Source organism: Scomber scombrus, chromosome 22 (genome assembly GCF_963691925.1).
Source record: "Scomber scombrus chromosome 22, fScoSco1.1, whole genome shotgun sequence".
Taxonomy (NCBI): Eukaryota; Metazoa; Chordata; class Actinopteri; order Scombriformes; family Scombridae; genus Scomber; species Scomber scombrus.
In genome coordinates, this window is record NC_084991.1 from 3,654,075 (window position 1) to 3,670,832 (window position 16,758).

The window sequence follows — 16,758 nt, forward strand, 5'->3', positions numbered from 1 at the left end:
CAGCGCTGCTGCCTTAACCCACCGTCACCAATGAGAATGGAGTGGATGAACCCTAACTTCTCACCTCTGACCCCAGCATCCAGAGGTCAAGCACGGGGTCAGGCTATTATGTGAGAGGCTCTTCCGTCTACCTTGGTCCTTGAAAGACTGAGGTCAAAAAACGGGCCGAAATAAACTCTTGCACCGTCACTTAAACCGAATTTATGCTTGCTTGTAAGAATGTGCAGCTCATACCTTTGGGGTACGAGCTGCACGCATTTCTGGGGAGTTTTGTAGTTTTACCAAATATTTGCAGTAAAAAGCAATTAAATGGAATACATTTAGAGAAACCCGAACCTCTACAAATAACTACCGACCGGGTACAGGGGATCCAGTTTTCCTGGAGCGTGACGGTTCTCTTTGCAGGATGTTGCTGGTGGAGAGGACAGACATCAGGCCGGGAGGCAGCGTGTATTTATTCAGGTATTAAACGACCCCAGCGCTTGATTCTGTTTTATAACAAACACTCCATGGCTGCATGTGGGCCAAGGGAAACTCTCAGTTTTACACAACAATAAAACAGCCAGTGATCTGGGACGGGGACTGCCAGCCATAATGCAGTCAAGTAAGGTGATGGAGACCACAGCATTACAACTTGATAAGTGTGGACTCTCATCTGTGACTTCTCACTAAGGATATAGGGCCTAATGCTAAAACTAAGAGAAATTGTATCACAACAAAAATCTATTGATAATGACAATAGTACAAACGGCAGAAATATTACAACCATTGTAATAATACTGAAAACAATATATTTTTGAATGGTATGGACACCATTACACATCATTTGTCTATGATTGACAGTGTTACAAGCAAATCCCAATCAATAGAGCTGTTTAGTAGAGGCCTTCTCAGACATGGAATATTAACATTGCTGGTTTCATCTATCTGTTAAAGTGATGGCTTTTGTCATTCAGACATACAGTAGATGCCCATTATGTTAAGGTTCAGTAAGATTTTAATCAGACATTGATTCTTTAAACCAGTGGTCTCCAACCCTGCTCCTGGAGAGCTACTGCCCTGCATGTTTTAGGTATCTCCTCACTCTAACACACCTGATTCTAATAATCAACTCGTTATCAAGCCCTTTGACGAGCCTCAGCTGCTTGATAACGAGTTAGAGTGAGGAGATACCTAAAACAGGCAGGGCAGTAGCTCTCCAGGAGCAGGGTTGGAGACCACTGCTTTAAACTCTACTGGAGGGATGAACACTATTTCTCCAAAAGATATTCCTTCATTTGGTGTTTTGATGATAGTGGTGGAGAGCACTATCTAACACCTTGGCCCAAAATCTCCCATAGGTAATCAATCAGACTGAGATGTGGTGACTGAAGGCCAAAGCGTGTGATTCACATCATTCTCATACTCATAAAACCATTCAGTGACCCCTTGTGCTCTGGCATTGTCACCCTGGAAGAGACCATTCCCATCAGGTTAGAAATGTTTCATCATAGGATAAAGGTGATCACTCACAACTACTTTGTATTGATTTGTAGTGACCCTTCCCTCTAAAGGCCCATTTAAGATCAACGTTAAATACGGATCCGGATACGGACGGAACCTTCTGTCCGTGCTCCACGTTCATTTCGTCCGTATTTCTGCACGTTTCCATAAAGCTTACGGATACGGACCAAACGGAGCAGTACCGCCGGAAACCGAGGGGGGCAGTGTTGCTGTCACTACTCGATACGTAGCTCTAATGAGACACGAAGAAGAAATAACAATGGCGGAACTTTTTGAGGAAAGGTTGTGCGAGTTGGTTAGAAACTTTAAACATATCGATTTTGTCTTTTATGCAAGAGGTACATTATCAATATCTCCTCAACAGTCGTTTGTTTTTGAGTTTGTTGTTGTCATAAACGTTTGACTCTGTGCTGCCCCCTGGTGGATGTATTGGTTAACATCCATGCCAACGTAAAGGACGCATGGAAGTATGTGAGCAGTGACGGTAACATCGTTTGAAAAGGACGTATACATTTTCGTACGTACGTTGAGCATAAATGGGCCTTAAGGGGACACGTGGACCCAAATCATGCCAGTAAAATGCCCAAACAGTATAATAGAGCCTAGATTGTCTCACTGTAGAGGTCAAGCATTCACACCTGTACTGTTCTCTTGGTGTACACCAAACATGCCCTCACCCACTTGACAGGAATAAGGTGAAGGATGACTCATCTGATCATATCACTTTTTTTCCACATCTCTGTAGGCTGTAGTCTATGATTTGTACAGCACTGACCTCTCATCTTTGTAATGAGGGGTTTATGCACTGCCACCAAACTATAATATCCCTCTCTATGTAATTGTTGACAGACTGTTATTGACATCCTCAGTCACCCGAGGAAGAGTTGCTATTCTATTCATGGTCATCAAATATGCACATGTCGACCACAATTTGCAACCGTATTTCCCAAAGATCTAAATGCAGTTGTCCCTCTAATCGCTGCTCCAACTGAAACACTAGCCAGTTCAGCAGTCTTTGTGACTGAAGCCATCTGAGAAGTTGTCCATGGGAAGTGAAAAGGGCAGGCACAACAACAAAAAAAAACTAGTTTTTTTTGACCACCCAAAGTGCTTTTATACTACATTTCACATTCACCCATTCACACACATTTATACACTAATGGCAGGGGTTACCACGCTGGGCGCCAACCAGCTCACATTCATACAGCATTGGCGCAGCCATCGGGAGCAATTTTGGGTTAAGTGTCTTGCCCAAGGACAAATCGACATGTGGACTGGAGGAGCGGGAAATCGAACCAACCATCCTCCAATTGGTGGACGACCGCTCTACCTCCTGAGTCACAACCATCCCTGGCAGGTTATTGGGTGAACCATTTCGCTATGACCATCTATCACCATCTTACCTTGCGAGGCAGCTGGATTAATGACACTGATTGGTCCGAACCATTGGTGCTTTGGACACAAGCGTGTAACTTGACGCCTGACAAGATGGATTCTGGTGGATTCTTATGATGTTGTGATCTCATGAATCCAGGTGCTTCAAGAGGTGCCTTGCAACAATGAACCTTCTTTCAAAGTCACTTAAATCTTTTCCTTTTGCCGTCTTGCCAAAGGAAATGATTAGAATTAGACCATGCAGTGCACCTGTGTTGTATAATCTGCATTTGTCATGTTTCTCTACTAATTGATTCAGGTTTTTTCTTGACCTGGTAGGACTGCCATCGTGACTTAGGAATTGGTCACAATGTGAAATATATAGATGTCATCTGAACTGTGTCATTTGACAGTCTCTTTGAAAGTCGCACTTACATGTACTTTCAAGATGATGTGTGCTAGAGAGAGATAGATAGATAGATAGATAGATAGATAGATAGATAGATAGATAGATAGATAGACAGATAGATAGATAGATAGATAGATAGATAGATAGATAGATAGATAAGCACAACAAGTGTTGCGTACGTCTGTTTATATAAATGGTTATAGTGTTTCTTTCTTTAAAGGGCCTGTTAGTTTCCTGATGAATAGATATAATCATGTACTTGTCTTTGATCTGATTGTGTGTTTGTGTGTGTTTGTGTGTGTGTCCTGTGTTTTCAGGTCTTTTCAGGTAGAGGAGGAATGCAGGCCAGTGGGGACGTGTCTCAGGTGCCAATACACACTGTGAACTGTATAGCATAGTACACCGACCACACGCTATCCACAAAAACACACACACATAACCACAGGTACACAGGTACACGCACGCACGCACGCACGCACGCACGCACGCACGCACGCACGCACGCACGCACGCACGCACACACACACACACACACACACACACACACACACACACACACACACACACACACACACAGCCTTTAATGAGCTTGTATGTGCACAAAATACAGACTAACATGCAGCCTAAAAGTTTGTTAACTAACCCACAAACACAGAAGCACAAAGGGACACACGGACACACACACACACACACACACACACACACACACACACACACACACACACACACACACACACACACACACACACACACACACACACACACAGTAACTCATCCAACCACCCATGTGCACCTTCTAATCAAACATCTGGAAACTGTTCAAAAAAAAAAAAATCTCCCCCCCCCTCTCTACCCAGTTTCTCTCTCTCTCTCTTTCTCTCTCCCAATCTATCTGTCTCTCCCCCTCTCACCTAGATGTTGGTACGAGCGCCCCGTGATGAAACACCTCCCTGGGTTGGCGTGTCTGTCATCGTGAGAGGCTGAACTGCCTCGTCTGTCAGCGCAGATGAAAGGGCGTTTATCAGACTGGTGGGTTTTAAACATGCCCTACATAGTTTATATTGAAATGATTATGATAGACAGGCACGACAGGGCACATCCCCGCGGCTGTCGAGAGAGGTAGACGTAGCCAGGGAGAGAGAGAGACAGAGAGAGAGAGAGAAAGAGGGAGAGAGAGAGAGAGGTGGAGAAGTAGCTGTCTGTCTCTATCAAGCAATTTAGTGGCACATTAAATGAGACCACCTCACAGCGTGGCACTTATCTTGCCACTAACTATTATGTTCTGTAAACTGCTAAATGCAAGCAATTATACTGCAGTCTGTGCATTACAATACACTGCTAACACGACTGTGATTACATGTGCCACCGGAGTCGACTCGCACCCACATACATACACGTTAACACGCGTATCGGCTTCAGGTGGAGATATCGATTAGTTCACTCACAGACGGCCACTGAGACCCATGTGCGCTGTTGCCAAGGTTACAGGAAACCTCTGTCAAAAAGGACATCCCTGTCAATAATGAGAGCTCAGGACTGAAGCATGGACCAGCTCTTACAGGAAGGAAGAGAGGAAACATTTCAGATCTTCCTGTGGTTGAATGAAAGGATCGGTGGATCCAGTGGAAACTATTGAAGACAGATGTGGTGTAATGTAGATCTTACCAGCAACATTTATTGAAACCTTAATAAGGTGCACAGTGGCTCAGTAACAGCCAGCATCTATACAATACATGTGTGGTTTAGGTGAATGGGAAACTCTCAATTGCTTCAAGTATGAATGTTATCATCTGTGTGTGTTTGTAACTTTCCTCCTGCCCACTGCAGGCTGGGTATGACTTGCCAACCTGAACAACTTAAGCACTTTAGAAAATTGATGGGTGAAGGCGTCCTGGGTGACCTACTGAGTTACAGTGTTGACTGTGTAATTGCAGCATCCATTTGATAGCATCCATATTCCCCATGTTTCACTCCTCTCATTTCTGACTGCACACTCTACACTGTTTATATATATATATAAAAAAAAAAAAGTTTGATTGGATCAGTATTATCGATTGGATGTTGAAATTTATGTGAAATTACTTTAAAATGCAATCTCTCTAATGGCCCCGGAGACTGGATCCAAAGACTGTATTAAAACGGTCAGTACACTCAAATTAAAATACCAAAAAATAATCATAATATTTTCTCACTTAATTCCAACTTGACCAGATAGTATTTGTCCAGGTTTGCATCTCTGAGATTTCAGCTTCAGTGGCATTCAATGAAATGCTTCTTTCTTCTTTTTTTTTTACAGAAACAATATCCTTGTTACTCTGGATAATCCACTGAACAGGCTTTCTTCAGGACTGTTTCTTCAGTAGAAAATCATTCCAACAAAAAACCCCCATAGTGTGTTTTGTGGACTGTCCAGAGTAATGGCAATCATTGGTTGTTGAAAGAGATATTGCAGTTACATTTTAAATATAAGTTTTTGGCAATGCTCGGAGGGCAAAATATACATTTCCATTCACCACCATTGTATTAGGGAGGAGGTAGAAATCATAAAAACCTGAACAAATGAAACCAATACCATCCTATAGCTGGATACCATTAGAGATAAGCGAGAAAATATATGTTTGGGTGAACTTCCACTTTAAAGTGAATGGGGGCTACAAAGTCAATACATTTTGCCAAAAAAGGGCAGGGACAGAAAGGCAACATTCACTTCCTGACATGCCTGAAAGATGTGGTTTGGGTGATGTCACACTGCATGTTTTCTACTATCTATAAGTTGATCATTGGGTCAATCTAAGATACAAACAGCAGCAGTCAGGTGTCAGAGTGTCTGACACTGATCCACCTGAATAGATAGAAGGTGTTTGCATCAGTGTGAGTATGTGTGTTTTCCTGTTGGTGCCCGGCTGATAGATGCTGATCGATGTGTGCCGCCTGCTCTGTGTCTCTCAGCTCCCCTTAGAGCTGATCCCCCCCGCTCTGGGATTTATGAAGCCCTGCGGCTGATCCACAGCCAAATTATGTGGGCGGGGCACAGCTGGACTGCGCTCCTATCCATCTTCTCCACTCAACTCAGGCCCAAAAAAAACAGAAAGGGGGGGGTGAGGAGGGGAGGTGTGGGGAGACTTTTCATTTTCCAGCACTGTAAATGCTGGGATCTGTCAGGACCACAAATCACCTGGGGAGACAGAGTGGAAGTGTTCGCACAAGCAACTTGACATCGGAGCAGTGGACGACATGTTCTCCTAGCATGCAACCGCGGCGTTACGCGTCTGTCAGTATACGATGGAGGGCAATGCTTACATGACACTATAAATGTTTTCTTTCTGATGTACAATCGTTCATATGTTAATCCTACTCAAAAAACGCAGCCAGGGCTCACTGATATGGTATTAGTGTTGAATTCTTGTTGTTATTGATTCAAATTAGGAATTAACTGATTTGCTGTATTAACTGAATCTGCAGCTGGATGGTGCTGTCTAAGTGAGAGAGAGAGAGAGAGAGAGAGAGAGAGAGAGAGAGAGAGAGAGAGAGAGAGAGAGAGAGAGGAGAGAGAGAGAGAGAGAGAGAGAGAGAGAGAGAGAGAGAGAGAGAGAGAGAGAGAGAGAGAGAGACAGTGGCCAGCGTGGGCCTCACTGTTCAAACATCTCAAAGTTTGCTGACGCTTCGTCTGCCTGCCAGTCCCTGAGACAGCTCCGGCTCCAGGATTTCACACACCTACATGCCACATCTCAAACTGCCTGACACTCATTTCGCAAATGCGCGCACACACACACAGCCAGCATTATACGATTAATGCGTTTCATGCTCCCAAAACACACGTGGCTCCGGATTGGGACACGCAAACAGCCGTGTCACTGTCACATGACCTGTGCCTTGTTGCTATGACGACTTTCTACATCTCCTTGAACATGTCTGTCACATGTGGGGTTTGGGCTGAGCGGTGAAGTGCCCAATCACTGTCCATCTCTCCTTCCACACAGAGAAGTGCACCGGCTAGAATGACGCCCAACCATCAAACAACACTCATGTGACAGAGGAATGTGGAGCTTCATCATCCTCGCTATGACTACAGGTAGATTTACCAAAGACACAAGAAGAATATATACTCACCTAAACCTATCTTACTTTTTTTAAGTAAGACTTACTCACATGAAAAGTCAGATTTAGCTCTTAACTGCCCCAAACTTGTTATAAAGTGCTCATTTGATTTTGATGGATGTCTCCTTTACATGAATGGGTGTGTGTTCATGTGATTTGTTAATTAGCTTAACTGACAGCTCAAAAAAGTTATTAAAGGCTGTGTGTTCTGCTCCATTGTGGGCACGTTTCATTCACGAAAATGACGCAAGAAGTAAAAAGAAGAACTTCACACAGCTGGAACTTCAAGTCCTGCTGCTGGAAATCATCTGACAAACACGTATTTAGTAGTGTCAGTAAATCACTAAAAAATATCCAATTCCAATTCCCTGTCATCAGAGAGAGGTGCACTGTGACAGAAATAAAGAAGGAATGGTTTGACGTTAAGTTGGATGCGTTAAAAAAATGTCTAACAAAAGAAAATGATTCGTGGTTAAAATATGAGGCGGTCAAGGGGGTGTGAAAGTCACATCCAATTTTATTCAGACTCAGGAATTTAAGCTCTCGGGTCAAAGGAGTCTTTTTTCCAACTTTACAGTGGTGTGGACCACTCCTGAATTACCTAAGAAAAACTCCTAAATATTTTTTGTTAAATGCAAGAAGTTCTCTCAAATCACTTGTACGTGCCAAGTAAGAAGACATCTGTTTGTATGACTGGCCCCACTCATACAAACAGATTTCTAAATAAACAATGACCCATGTTTCTCAAATTCTCATTAAAGTTGTGAATACTCAGAAACAGAATTCCTGCCGTCTACTCACAGCTCTGTCACTACTGAGAAGAGAGCAGCGCTGCCTGTAAAGATGAGTGCTTGAACCCACAGGTCAGACTCATTCAGAGAGCCTGTTTATTTAGAGGAAAGCCAAAACGCTATAATAATCTGTTTGGGATGTTTAGGCCCACGCTCCTTGGACCACCATCATTGACGTCACCGGCGGGCTCTCGGATGTGGAGAAATGCTCGGCGGCAAAATCAACAACAACAACCGGCGGCAGTGGCACTGACCGCGACCAGAGCTCCGTGCAAGTTGGAAGTGAAGCGGATGGCCGGGGGTCGTGTTTGGCCCCGGATCAGTCGGATACCAGTCATAGCAAGGTCTTCGGATAGACCCGGCCCTATCCTTTTTGCACACACAGAGTCGGGAACCTCTCACACATGCTTTTTCACACACTCGGATGCAGCGCCACTGACCTTTGCAGGTTTTGCCGTCGGGCTGCAGGGTGAAACCAACGGGGCAGCTGCAGCGCACCCCTGTGGCCGTGTCTTTACATGTCCGATCGCAGCCGCCGTTGTTCACGGCGCAGGTTTCTGCAGGAGGGTGGGAGAGAGAGAAGAGAGAGGCGGAAAAGAGAGAGAAGAGAAGGAGAGAGAGAGAGGGGTGGGGGGGGTGTTAACTTCTGACCCCTGCTTCTGAAACAACCATGAAAAAGAAAACGGCACACACTGAAGGTGATGTGGGTTGAGACAAAGCTTCATGCAGTAGAAGAATACACAAACAACAGCGCAGTAGGATATAATGTATTCTTGTCTTTTTACTCAAGTTTTTACATGTAGCTTTGTCAACACACGGATGAAGAAATTACATCACAACACCCCAGTTTTCATGATGAGAGACATCTTTTTATACAGAGGTAAATACAGTGTTCAAGTCACAATCAGGATTATCATTGACAGCAGGTGTATCATTACAAGACAAAAACAAAAAAAACAAAAAAAACAAAAAAACACATGACACTGTGCTGATAGAGGAGGGTGAAGAACTCTTTGGCCCCAAGGTCGCTCCTGTTTCCAAAAGTGACAAAGAATCAGTTAACACAAATAATAAAAAAAAAAGGTAGGGTTAAAGTAAGTAGATAGAAAAATAAAGTTAGTGCAAGGGGTTGAATGCTGTAAAGGCTAGAGCGCACTCGGCAGAACCGGCTTGTATATTTTCCTCCAGAAAAATGTTCTTGTACGTGGCGCAGATAAGGTTTGCTCGGACTTGTGAATATTGCCTGAGCTGATCCCAAAACAAACACGAGCTCATGGTAACTCCAGCTCACCTGCCCAGCCGCTGTTGCTTTAGCAAAGCTCAGCACACACTTTCCCAATGGGCCCGGAGAAGTGCTGAGGAGGCTGAAATTTGACGTTGAATTATGTTTGTTGAAAGGGATACAATAAAACTATACCTAATAAGGAAGTTTCGCTTAGTTACTGTTCTGCTTTTGGTGGGTTTGACTTCAATAGTTCCAGAGAAAATCCAAGTCCTGCTTACTGCTGTTGAGTATAAATCCAACTCTTTAACTATAGGGTCTAGCAGTTTAGAAAAGTACTCAGTTCTTTGGTCAAATTCAAAACATAGCATCAAATCTATCATCTTTACTTTCTAAAAAGATGACATTTCAAAATTGAAAGGCTTTTGCTTGACAACAGCACCGTGTAAATCAGGGATATTTCTCTCTTTTTTGGCAGCTTTTTCCCAATTTAATTAAAATGCCAGGAGATTGTGTGCCGGAGTGAAGTGAGGAGGAAATAGGAAAAGCCCTTTCAGGCTGGCAAACACATCCACATCTAGAGGTCAAGGCATTAGCATAATGCCCTTTCAGAATGCAGAGTCACAAACACATCGGAGCCAAGATGGCTGATGCTTTCTATCAAGAAACAGGAAGGTATTTGTAGATTTGTTTGTGTTCCTTCATGCAGCTCCAAACAACATCAAGTCTCATGGCTTCTTTCCTTAATCTCTGTTTTCTAGCCTGCATTCGTTGCTCGCTGTGTGTTTATCTGCCAAAGCTCTGTGTGCATCATTTGCAATCCTTTTCATGTCTATTTCTCTCTCTGTGTGGAGAAGCTCGGAGGCCCGGATAGCGAGCTATTTCAAATACCAAACTTGGTCCTAAATGGAGATGCTTTTTTTTTTCTTTCTCTTTTTGAACGAGGGCAGGAGGTTTCATTGACGTTGCATCGTTGAAAAAAACCGCAAAGAGGAAGGAAGCCTGGAAGCAGAGGCACTCCATCATCCAGGCAGCCTGTCTGATGGGCCCTGTAGGGTACAACAGCAGACCCCTGTCCGCTCCGCGCTCTGAGCTCAGGTCTATGTCAAGTGTGTATGCATGTGTGTGTGAGAGTGTAGTATTGTCTCATGGTCTGCCCGCCCTGCACAGGTGCATACAGTCTTTGCGGATGAAAGTTTTTGTGTGTGTGCATGTTTGTAGACGTGCTGTGTGTGTGTGTGTGGAGGGGGTGTTTATGGGTCAGAGTGATTTATACAGAGTACACTGGGCCCTATCATTAGTTGAGGGTGAGTACAGTCCTGCTCAGAGCCCCTCTCTCTCCAGACCACGCCCAGCCCCAGGGCCAGACTCAGCGCGGGAACACAGACACACCGCCGGGCCTGATTGATGTGCTGGACAACCCCTTATAACCCCCCCCCACACACACATACTCTGCCCCCTCTCAAAGCCTCTACACCCTCTATCTAACCCTGCATACTTCTGTCCTATAGACTAGTTTGTGTGTGCATGTGTGAATGAATGATGGAGCATATTTTGGCCCAATGATGGTTTCTACTCAGATAGTTTTGTGCTGTTAAGCAATTTTGTGTCACCATACCTACAATAGTTGCTGCATGTTCTGCTGTCACTGTTCACTAAGTCAAGGGTAAAATTGACAATTAACTTCTGATTATGTGCTATAATAACTAAAACACTAAACACAGTAATACTACTGATACTACTTGGCATTTTTAAAATACATTCTCACTTGTTTTCTTAACATTCAACACTGATATATTCTTGGACTTCTGTTGCAGCAGGGATTCCGAAAAAATGAATTGCGGTAATATTTTCAAACATGGTTATTCACTTAATTGCCAAGAGTACAAAATGCTGTGGTCATTGGCTCTGTCTGAAGGTTGTAGAATACAATATATCATATCATATAATCAGCACCTCCTAAGATCACTTATCAACAGTATATCTTGGCAAAGCAAAGTTACTCATTAGAGTCTTGTTTGCCAGGATAACCTTAACGGTGGTGACAGGACTTCAGGAAGCTACTGGTTATGAAATTCCCCATAAAACCAACAAACAAGTGCTGGTAAAGCAGATTTTGTTACCTTTGAACAGAGCTGTTTTCTCCTGCTTGCATCTTTATGCTATGCTAAGCTAAGCTAACTGCCTCCTGGCTATAGCTTGATATTAAATGGACAGTTATGAGTTTGTATCCATCGTCTTGACAAGAAAGCCGATTATAATAATAATCCGCAAAATGTTAAAATATTCTTTAAGGCATTCATTTAACCCTTTAATGTTCCGTGCAACATTACACACAGTACATTTTGAGCCACAATATCTCATTGAAAAATGTGTTGAACTTAACTCAACGTGATTGAGCCATCTCTACCACTCAGTTTAGTTGTGTTATGCAAAAAAAATCCACTAGATGTCACTTTGTCTTTCAGTAGCATGCCTTTCCAGTTTGCCTCCAAACAGGAAGTGAGAAAGAGGAAATTTACTCAGACATATGGACACGTTTTGGTGGAATTTTCAAAGATAAGGACATTTTTTTGATATATTATAGTTTCAGAGGTCTCACTGAACAGAATTATGTAACTTGATTCAACAAAATAAGTCTAATAATGGTCCAATTTTAAAAAATTAAAAAAAAAGTGCTCTACCAAACAGTTGAATCGTCGTTTTATGCTACAGCTAGCTAATGTAATTACAATTGACTATTTACTATAAAATAAAAAACTTTGATCTGATCATTGATCATCAAACTGATCATTCATTGTTGTTAAAATGATACATTTAATGATATTCCATTATATATACGCTGAAATACTTTTATAAGTCTGATTTTTTTCTAAAAACATGCTTGACCAAATGGTTGTGTTGTAACGATAAGGGCAGTGGTGCCAAGATAATAAGTAATAATCTTCCCTTTCTGGGAAGATGATTATGGAGTCAGTAACTACAATTCACATGCTTTTGTTGAACTTGTTGAATCGTTTTTTTTTCTCTCAGATGAAACAGGTGATCAATAAAACTACTTCAATGTGTCAATGTGGTTAGCAAGTTTGAAGTCAGCATATGAATTTAGAACTGCAATGAACTTGAATTTAATTTCAGCAGTCCAAAAATTTTAGAATTCAGAATTTTATAACTATAGTCTATCCAGGCCTGTTTAGATGATACGGATTAATTATTGAGTGCTTTGACCATGAAATGGCCATGATTAGAGGAATAGGCCACATTTTCAGGTGTTGACGCACCATCTGTAGAGGATGGGAGGTTAGAAGAGACAGGCTTTCCTTTTGCAGCCTGAACAGAGAGGCAACTTCATCTGTAGGGATTACAATATGTCAACGAGGGTCACAGGAATGAGAGGAAAGACAGTAAGTATACACACGTCTGTCACACTCCTCGCACGGAAACGCTGACCGCTGCAAACTGTTTCCGTTAGAGGAGGACACATGTTCTATTGATTAAAGCTGGAGAGCACAGGAGAGAGAACCATGTGCACTGTGTATACTAAAGCATCATGCCAAGTAACAGCAACTGCTGCGCTGCTGTAAAAAGGTGAGAGGGGCATGATCGCCTTTCAGTGCCTCAACAAGATCCCCTTTTGCGACTTGATCGGCACCTAAATTAGCTGTCAGTCAGCATACGTCGCCCTTGCCTGGAATCACGCTATATGAATACAACTACATACACACATATGCACAAATACACACAGCTCATCTGTCCTGGGGTGATGGTTTATTTGGAATCCAGGGCCACAGCCACTGTAGCACCACTGAGTCTCTCTTTTGATACTCTGCACACATGTGTCTAACACCTGGCCCCTGATTTCGATATTTATTCATTACCGACATCATGAAATGTCTCAGAATGACTTTTCATCGAGTCACCCATGCCCCTCCTTTCTTTTCGGCCTCCCTCCATCTCTCATGTCTCTAGACTCGTCTCGGCGGCACCTTTTCATTAGGACCTCGGCTGCAGTTCCATTTGTCTTGATCAGTGTGTTGTGTACGCTGTGTGACGGCAGTGGGGGCAGAGACAGGAGCACCGCGTGTCAAAGGAAGCAGACAAAATGATAGCAGTGTCAAATCTAACATACTGATGCTGTTCAGGCTGTGCCAGTTGCAGCACTTGTGGGGCCTCTGTGCTCTCCACAACCTCTCCACGTGTTCATTCATGCACACAGGCATGATAGAGGCACACGTGCATATTCAAAACTGACTCAAACATGAAACGTTACATTAAATTAGGGTTACAATAAATTAGGGTTAAGGTCTTACTATTAGGGTTAGGGTTAGGGCAGGTTCATCCATGTCAATCAATTCTAAATTCAACATGTGTGTGATACTGACATAACTTGATTTTGTTTTTAAGACATGGTGAGACTAAATGTCTACTGCTAAGATCAATTTACAACTGCTGACTGCAACATTTGAACACACTGTTTTAGTTAGTTGCAAAGAATGATGTGCAGTTATCATGAAATTCTGTTGGATTCACCCAAACTGCATTTAAGTAATGAAATATCCAACTTGTTGTATGTTTAATGGTGAATCCAACTTCAACAGAGGTTTGGCTGACATGAGTGGATAACTTTTCATTTTGTTTAAAACTTTATTACTTTTAGAGACAATTTTTCTATCCGTGCACAATAAAGGCAACTGGAATGAAGGGTTTGTGGATGTCATGGTGTCCACAGAGCCTTTCAAACATCCCTGTTTCGTTCATGCCTTTAACAACACACAGCATCACTTGTTCGAGGTGCTGCTTCGGGTGAACCTGATCTCACCGTGGAAGGTCTGATCTGACTTTCCACAGTCCAAAAGCCTCCATAAAGGGGATCATTAATTTTAACCCCAGTTGGGACATTCTCCCATGTAATCCCAGTGGGTTGTATATAACATACAATCGGGCAGACCTGGAACACTACAGGTCACAACTGGAACGCCATCAGGACAGCTGACATGCTGGTACAACAGGGGGTGAAGCAGGGTTTAGCCAGTGAGGAGAAATAAAATATTAGGTTAAAAGGTAATTGGGAAAGGAGAAAGAAGATCAGAGAGGTAGGAGAGGGACAAGGAAGTGTCCCTAAAACCATATTCTCCGCTCTTCCTCCTAGCCACACTGGCAAGAACCTGCTGAAATGAAATGTGTATATGTATGGAACATAGTTTAATAACCTATAGATAGGTTTAGAGTACCAGATGGCGGGAGGGATTTCTGATGTACTTCTGTCATAGAAAATAAAAGAAAGGTTAAGTTCAAAACAGGAGGATAAGAAAGTGATACTTCAGGAATTGATCAAATCACCCATTTGAATCTGGGTCCGATTGATCAGGTCAAAACAAAAAACATGAATTCATTCATTAAAAGACGGTTGGAAGGTCTAAAAGCAAGGAGTGGTAGGGTTCAGTCTTTCGGAAACCGAATCCTAGCCTGCTATTTATTTTATAAGTGGAAGAATCCTTGATACTAATTTTCATTAATGGCTATCCCTTGGTATTTTTTGGTAGGAATCAGGTTTGACTAGCGGTGCCAAATATGTGATCAAAAGATGCCAAGGGGTTCTTTAGGGTATTTCAACATCATGTTTCACTTGCAATCATCCCACCAAAAGAACAGACATGGTTTAGTTTTAAATGACACACCTGATGATTAAATAAAACGACGGCTGATGTGATTTGAAGTCTTCACAATGAAAAGGTTTACGAAATAAATATCCATTTGGTCACAGGGTTGTCCAGTCAAGGACTGTGACCAGCATGAAGGGATAGCATGGGACTGGTGTTTTATTCCTCATTTTAATCGTCCCTTCTGAGAAATCTTGATTTTGAGAATATTCTACAAAGTTCAACGCAAAACTTTGATGGCGTAGCTCTGTAATCGTTGGGCAAGTTGGGTCTACAACCTTTTCAGGGGTTTTCCTTTGCTAGTGAAGCATCCTGTTTGTAACACGAGTACTCAGAAGTGAGGGGAATGAAACATAAAAAACATCTGGAGTAAGAAAGTAAATGTTAGTCACTGAGAAAAAACCTAAGAACCATCCATAAGTTTCGTAGGTAGAGTTAGGGAGGAAGGGTTTAAAGGAAAACAGCGACCTCTTTTACTCCTTTTTCATCACGTAAGATACAGTCACAAATCTGTGACTGTGGGAGTAGACACAGTGGGCACCAAAGGTTTTTTTGTTTTAAAAAAAAAAGATTAAAACAAAATAAAAGACAGAGAGAGGAGAACGAGGAGGAAACGGAGAGGAGTAGAGTCGGGGATACAAGCACAAGCGCCATGGCAACACATAGAAAGAGGAAGAAAAGAGTTACCCATAAGTAGCCGCCGTTTCACCCGCTTGTCCACATCAGCTACTGACGTGGCATTGAACTCAGAGCTCTCAATTGCAGCCTCATCTTTCTCTAAAACACAAGTGACAAGGGGACAAACAGTGAGCAGCAGGTTAATGAGAAGCCCAAATGACCAGACCTTCAGCCCCTCTTGGCGTTTGAGCAAAAAAAACCAAGCCAAGAAGCAAGAAGCGATGAAGAAGCGCCAAAATCCCTGTTAGAGTGTTAATCCCCAAACAAATGATGAATTCCCCCAGAGCAAATCAAAAGAACAAAACAAAATAAATGAAAATGATCAGTATCAGTGTGTAGCTTACAAAATGAAGCGGTAGGTAGGCAGGTAAGGTAAGGGGAAAAGAGGAGGATCAGGGCTTACAAATGGAAAAAGTAAAAAAAAAAAAAGGTAGTTAGAGGTGCAGGGTTTTAGGGATGGAATGGGGTTGGGGTGTAGTTAAAGGGTTTTTTAAAAATTCTGATGCTGATGTTGCTGGTGTCCCCGATGGAGTTTCTGTCATATCCATGTTTCCATATCAAACAGCCACACTGTGTCAGCAATGATTCCCTCGCGTTAGGATGGAGGAGGAAGACGAGAAAGAGAGGGGAGGAAGGGGGGGGGGAGTACATGTCCATGTCCAACATATCCAAGACAAACTGCCTTAAATGTGGGCACAGAGACGAAAGCGAAGAAAGGGGGGGGGGGGGGGGGGGGTGGCGATGACGACAAGAAGGAGCAGCAAGGGGTGGTGGGACAACGGGTCAAACAACAGGAGGAGGTGCTCCGAGGAACCGAGCGATGACGAAATGATCGACAAGAAATGATGATCAGAGTTGGAACAGAGAGAGAGAGAAAGAAGAGATAATCAGTCCCATCATGGCCCACAATGGGAGAGGTATATGAGGGAGGAAAAGGGAGAGGAGGGGGTGGGGGTGCACAAATTGAGAAATGGGGTTTGAAGGGAGGGGGGGGGGGGGGGAGCATGCAGAGTAAAAAAAAAC

General features: G+C 43.0%; 1 protein-coding gene across 2 annotated transcripts in view; it reads right to left on the reverse strand.

Annotated features, from left to right (window-relative positions):
* The window catches only part of scube1 (signal peptide, CUB domain, EGF-like 1), a 119,144-nt gene that overhangs the window by 27,574 nt on the left and 74,812 nt on the right, over positions 1–16,758 (reverse strand). Inside the window, exons 7-8 of one of the 2 annotated variants that reach the window (XM_062443404.1) lie at positions 15,745–15,834; positions 8,616–8,732 (exon numbers count right to left, since the gene is read on the reverse strand). In XM_062443404.1, the coding sequence (XP_062299388.1) occupies positions 8,616–8,732; positions 15,745–15,834 (207 nt within the window). The remainder of the gene's footprint in view (positions 1–8,615; positions 8,733–15,744; positions 15,835–16,758) is intronic. The other variant, XM_062443405.1, reaches the window with a different exon arrangement.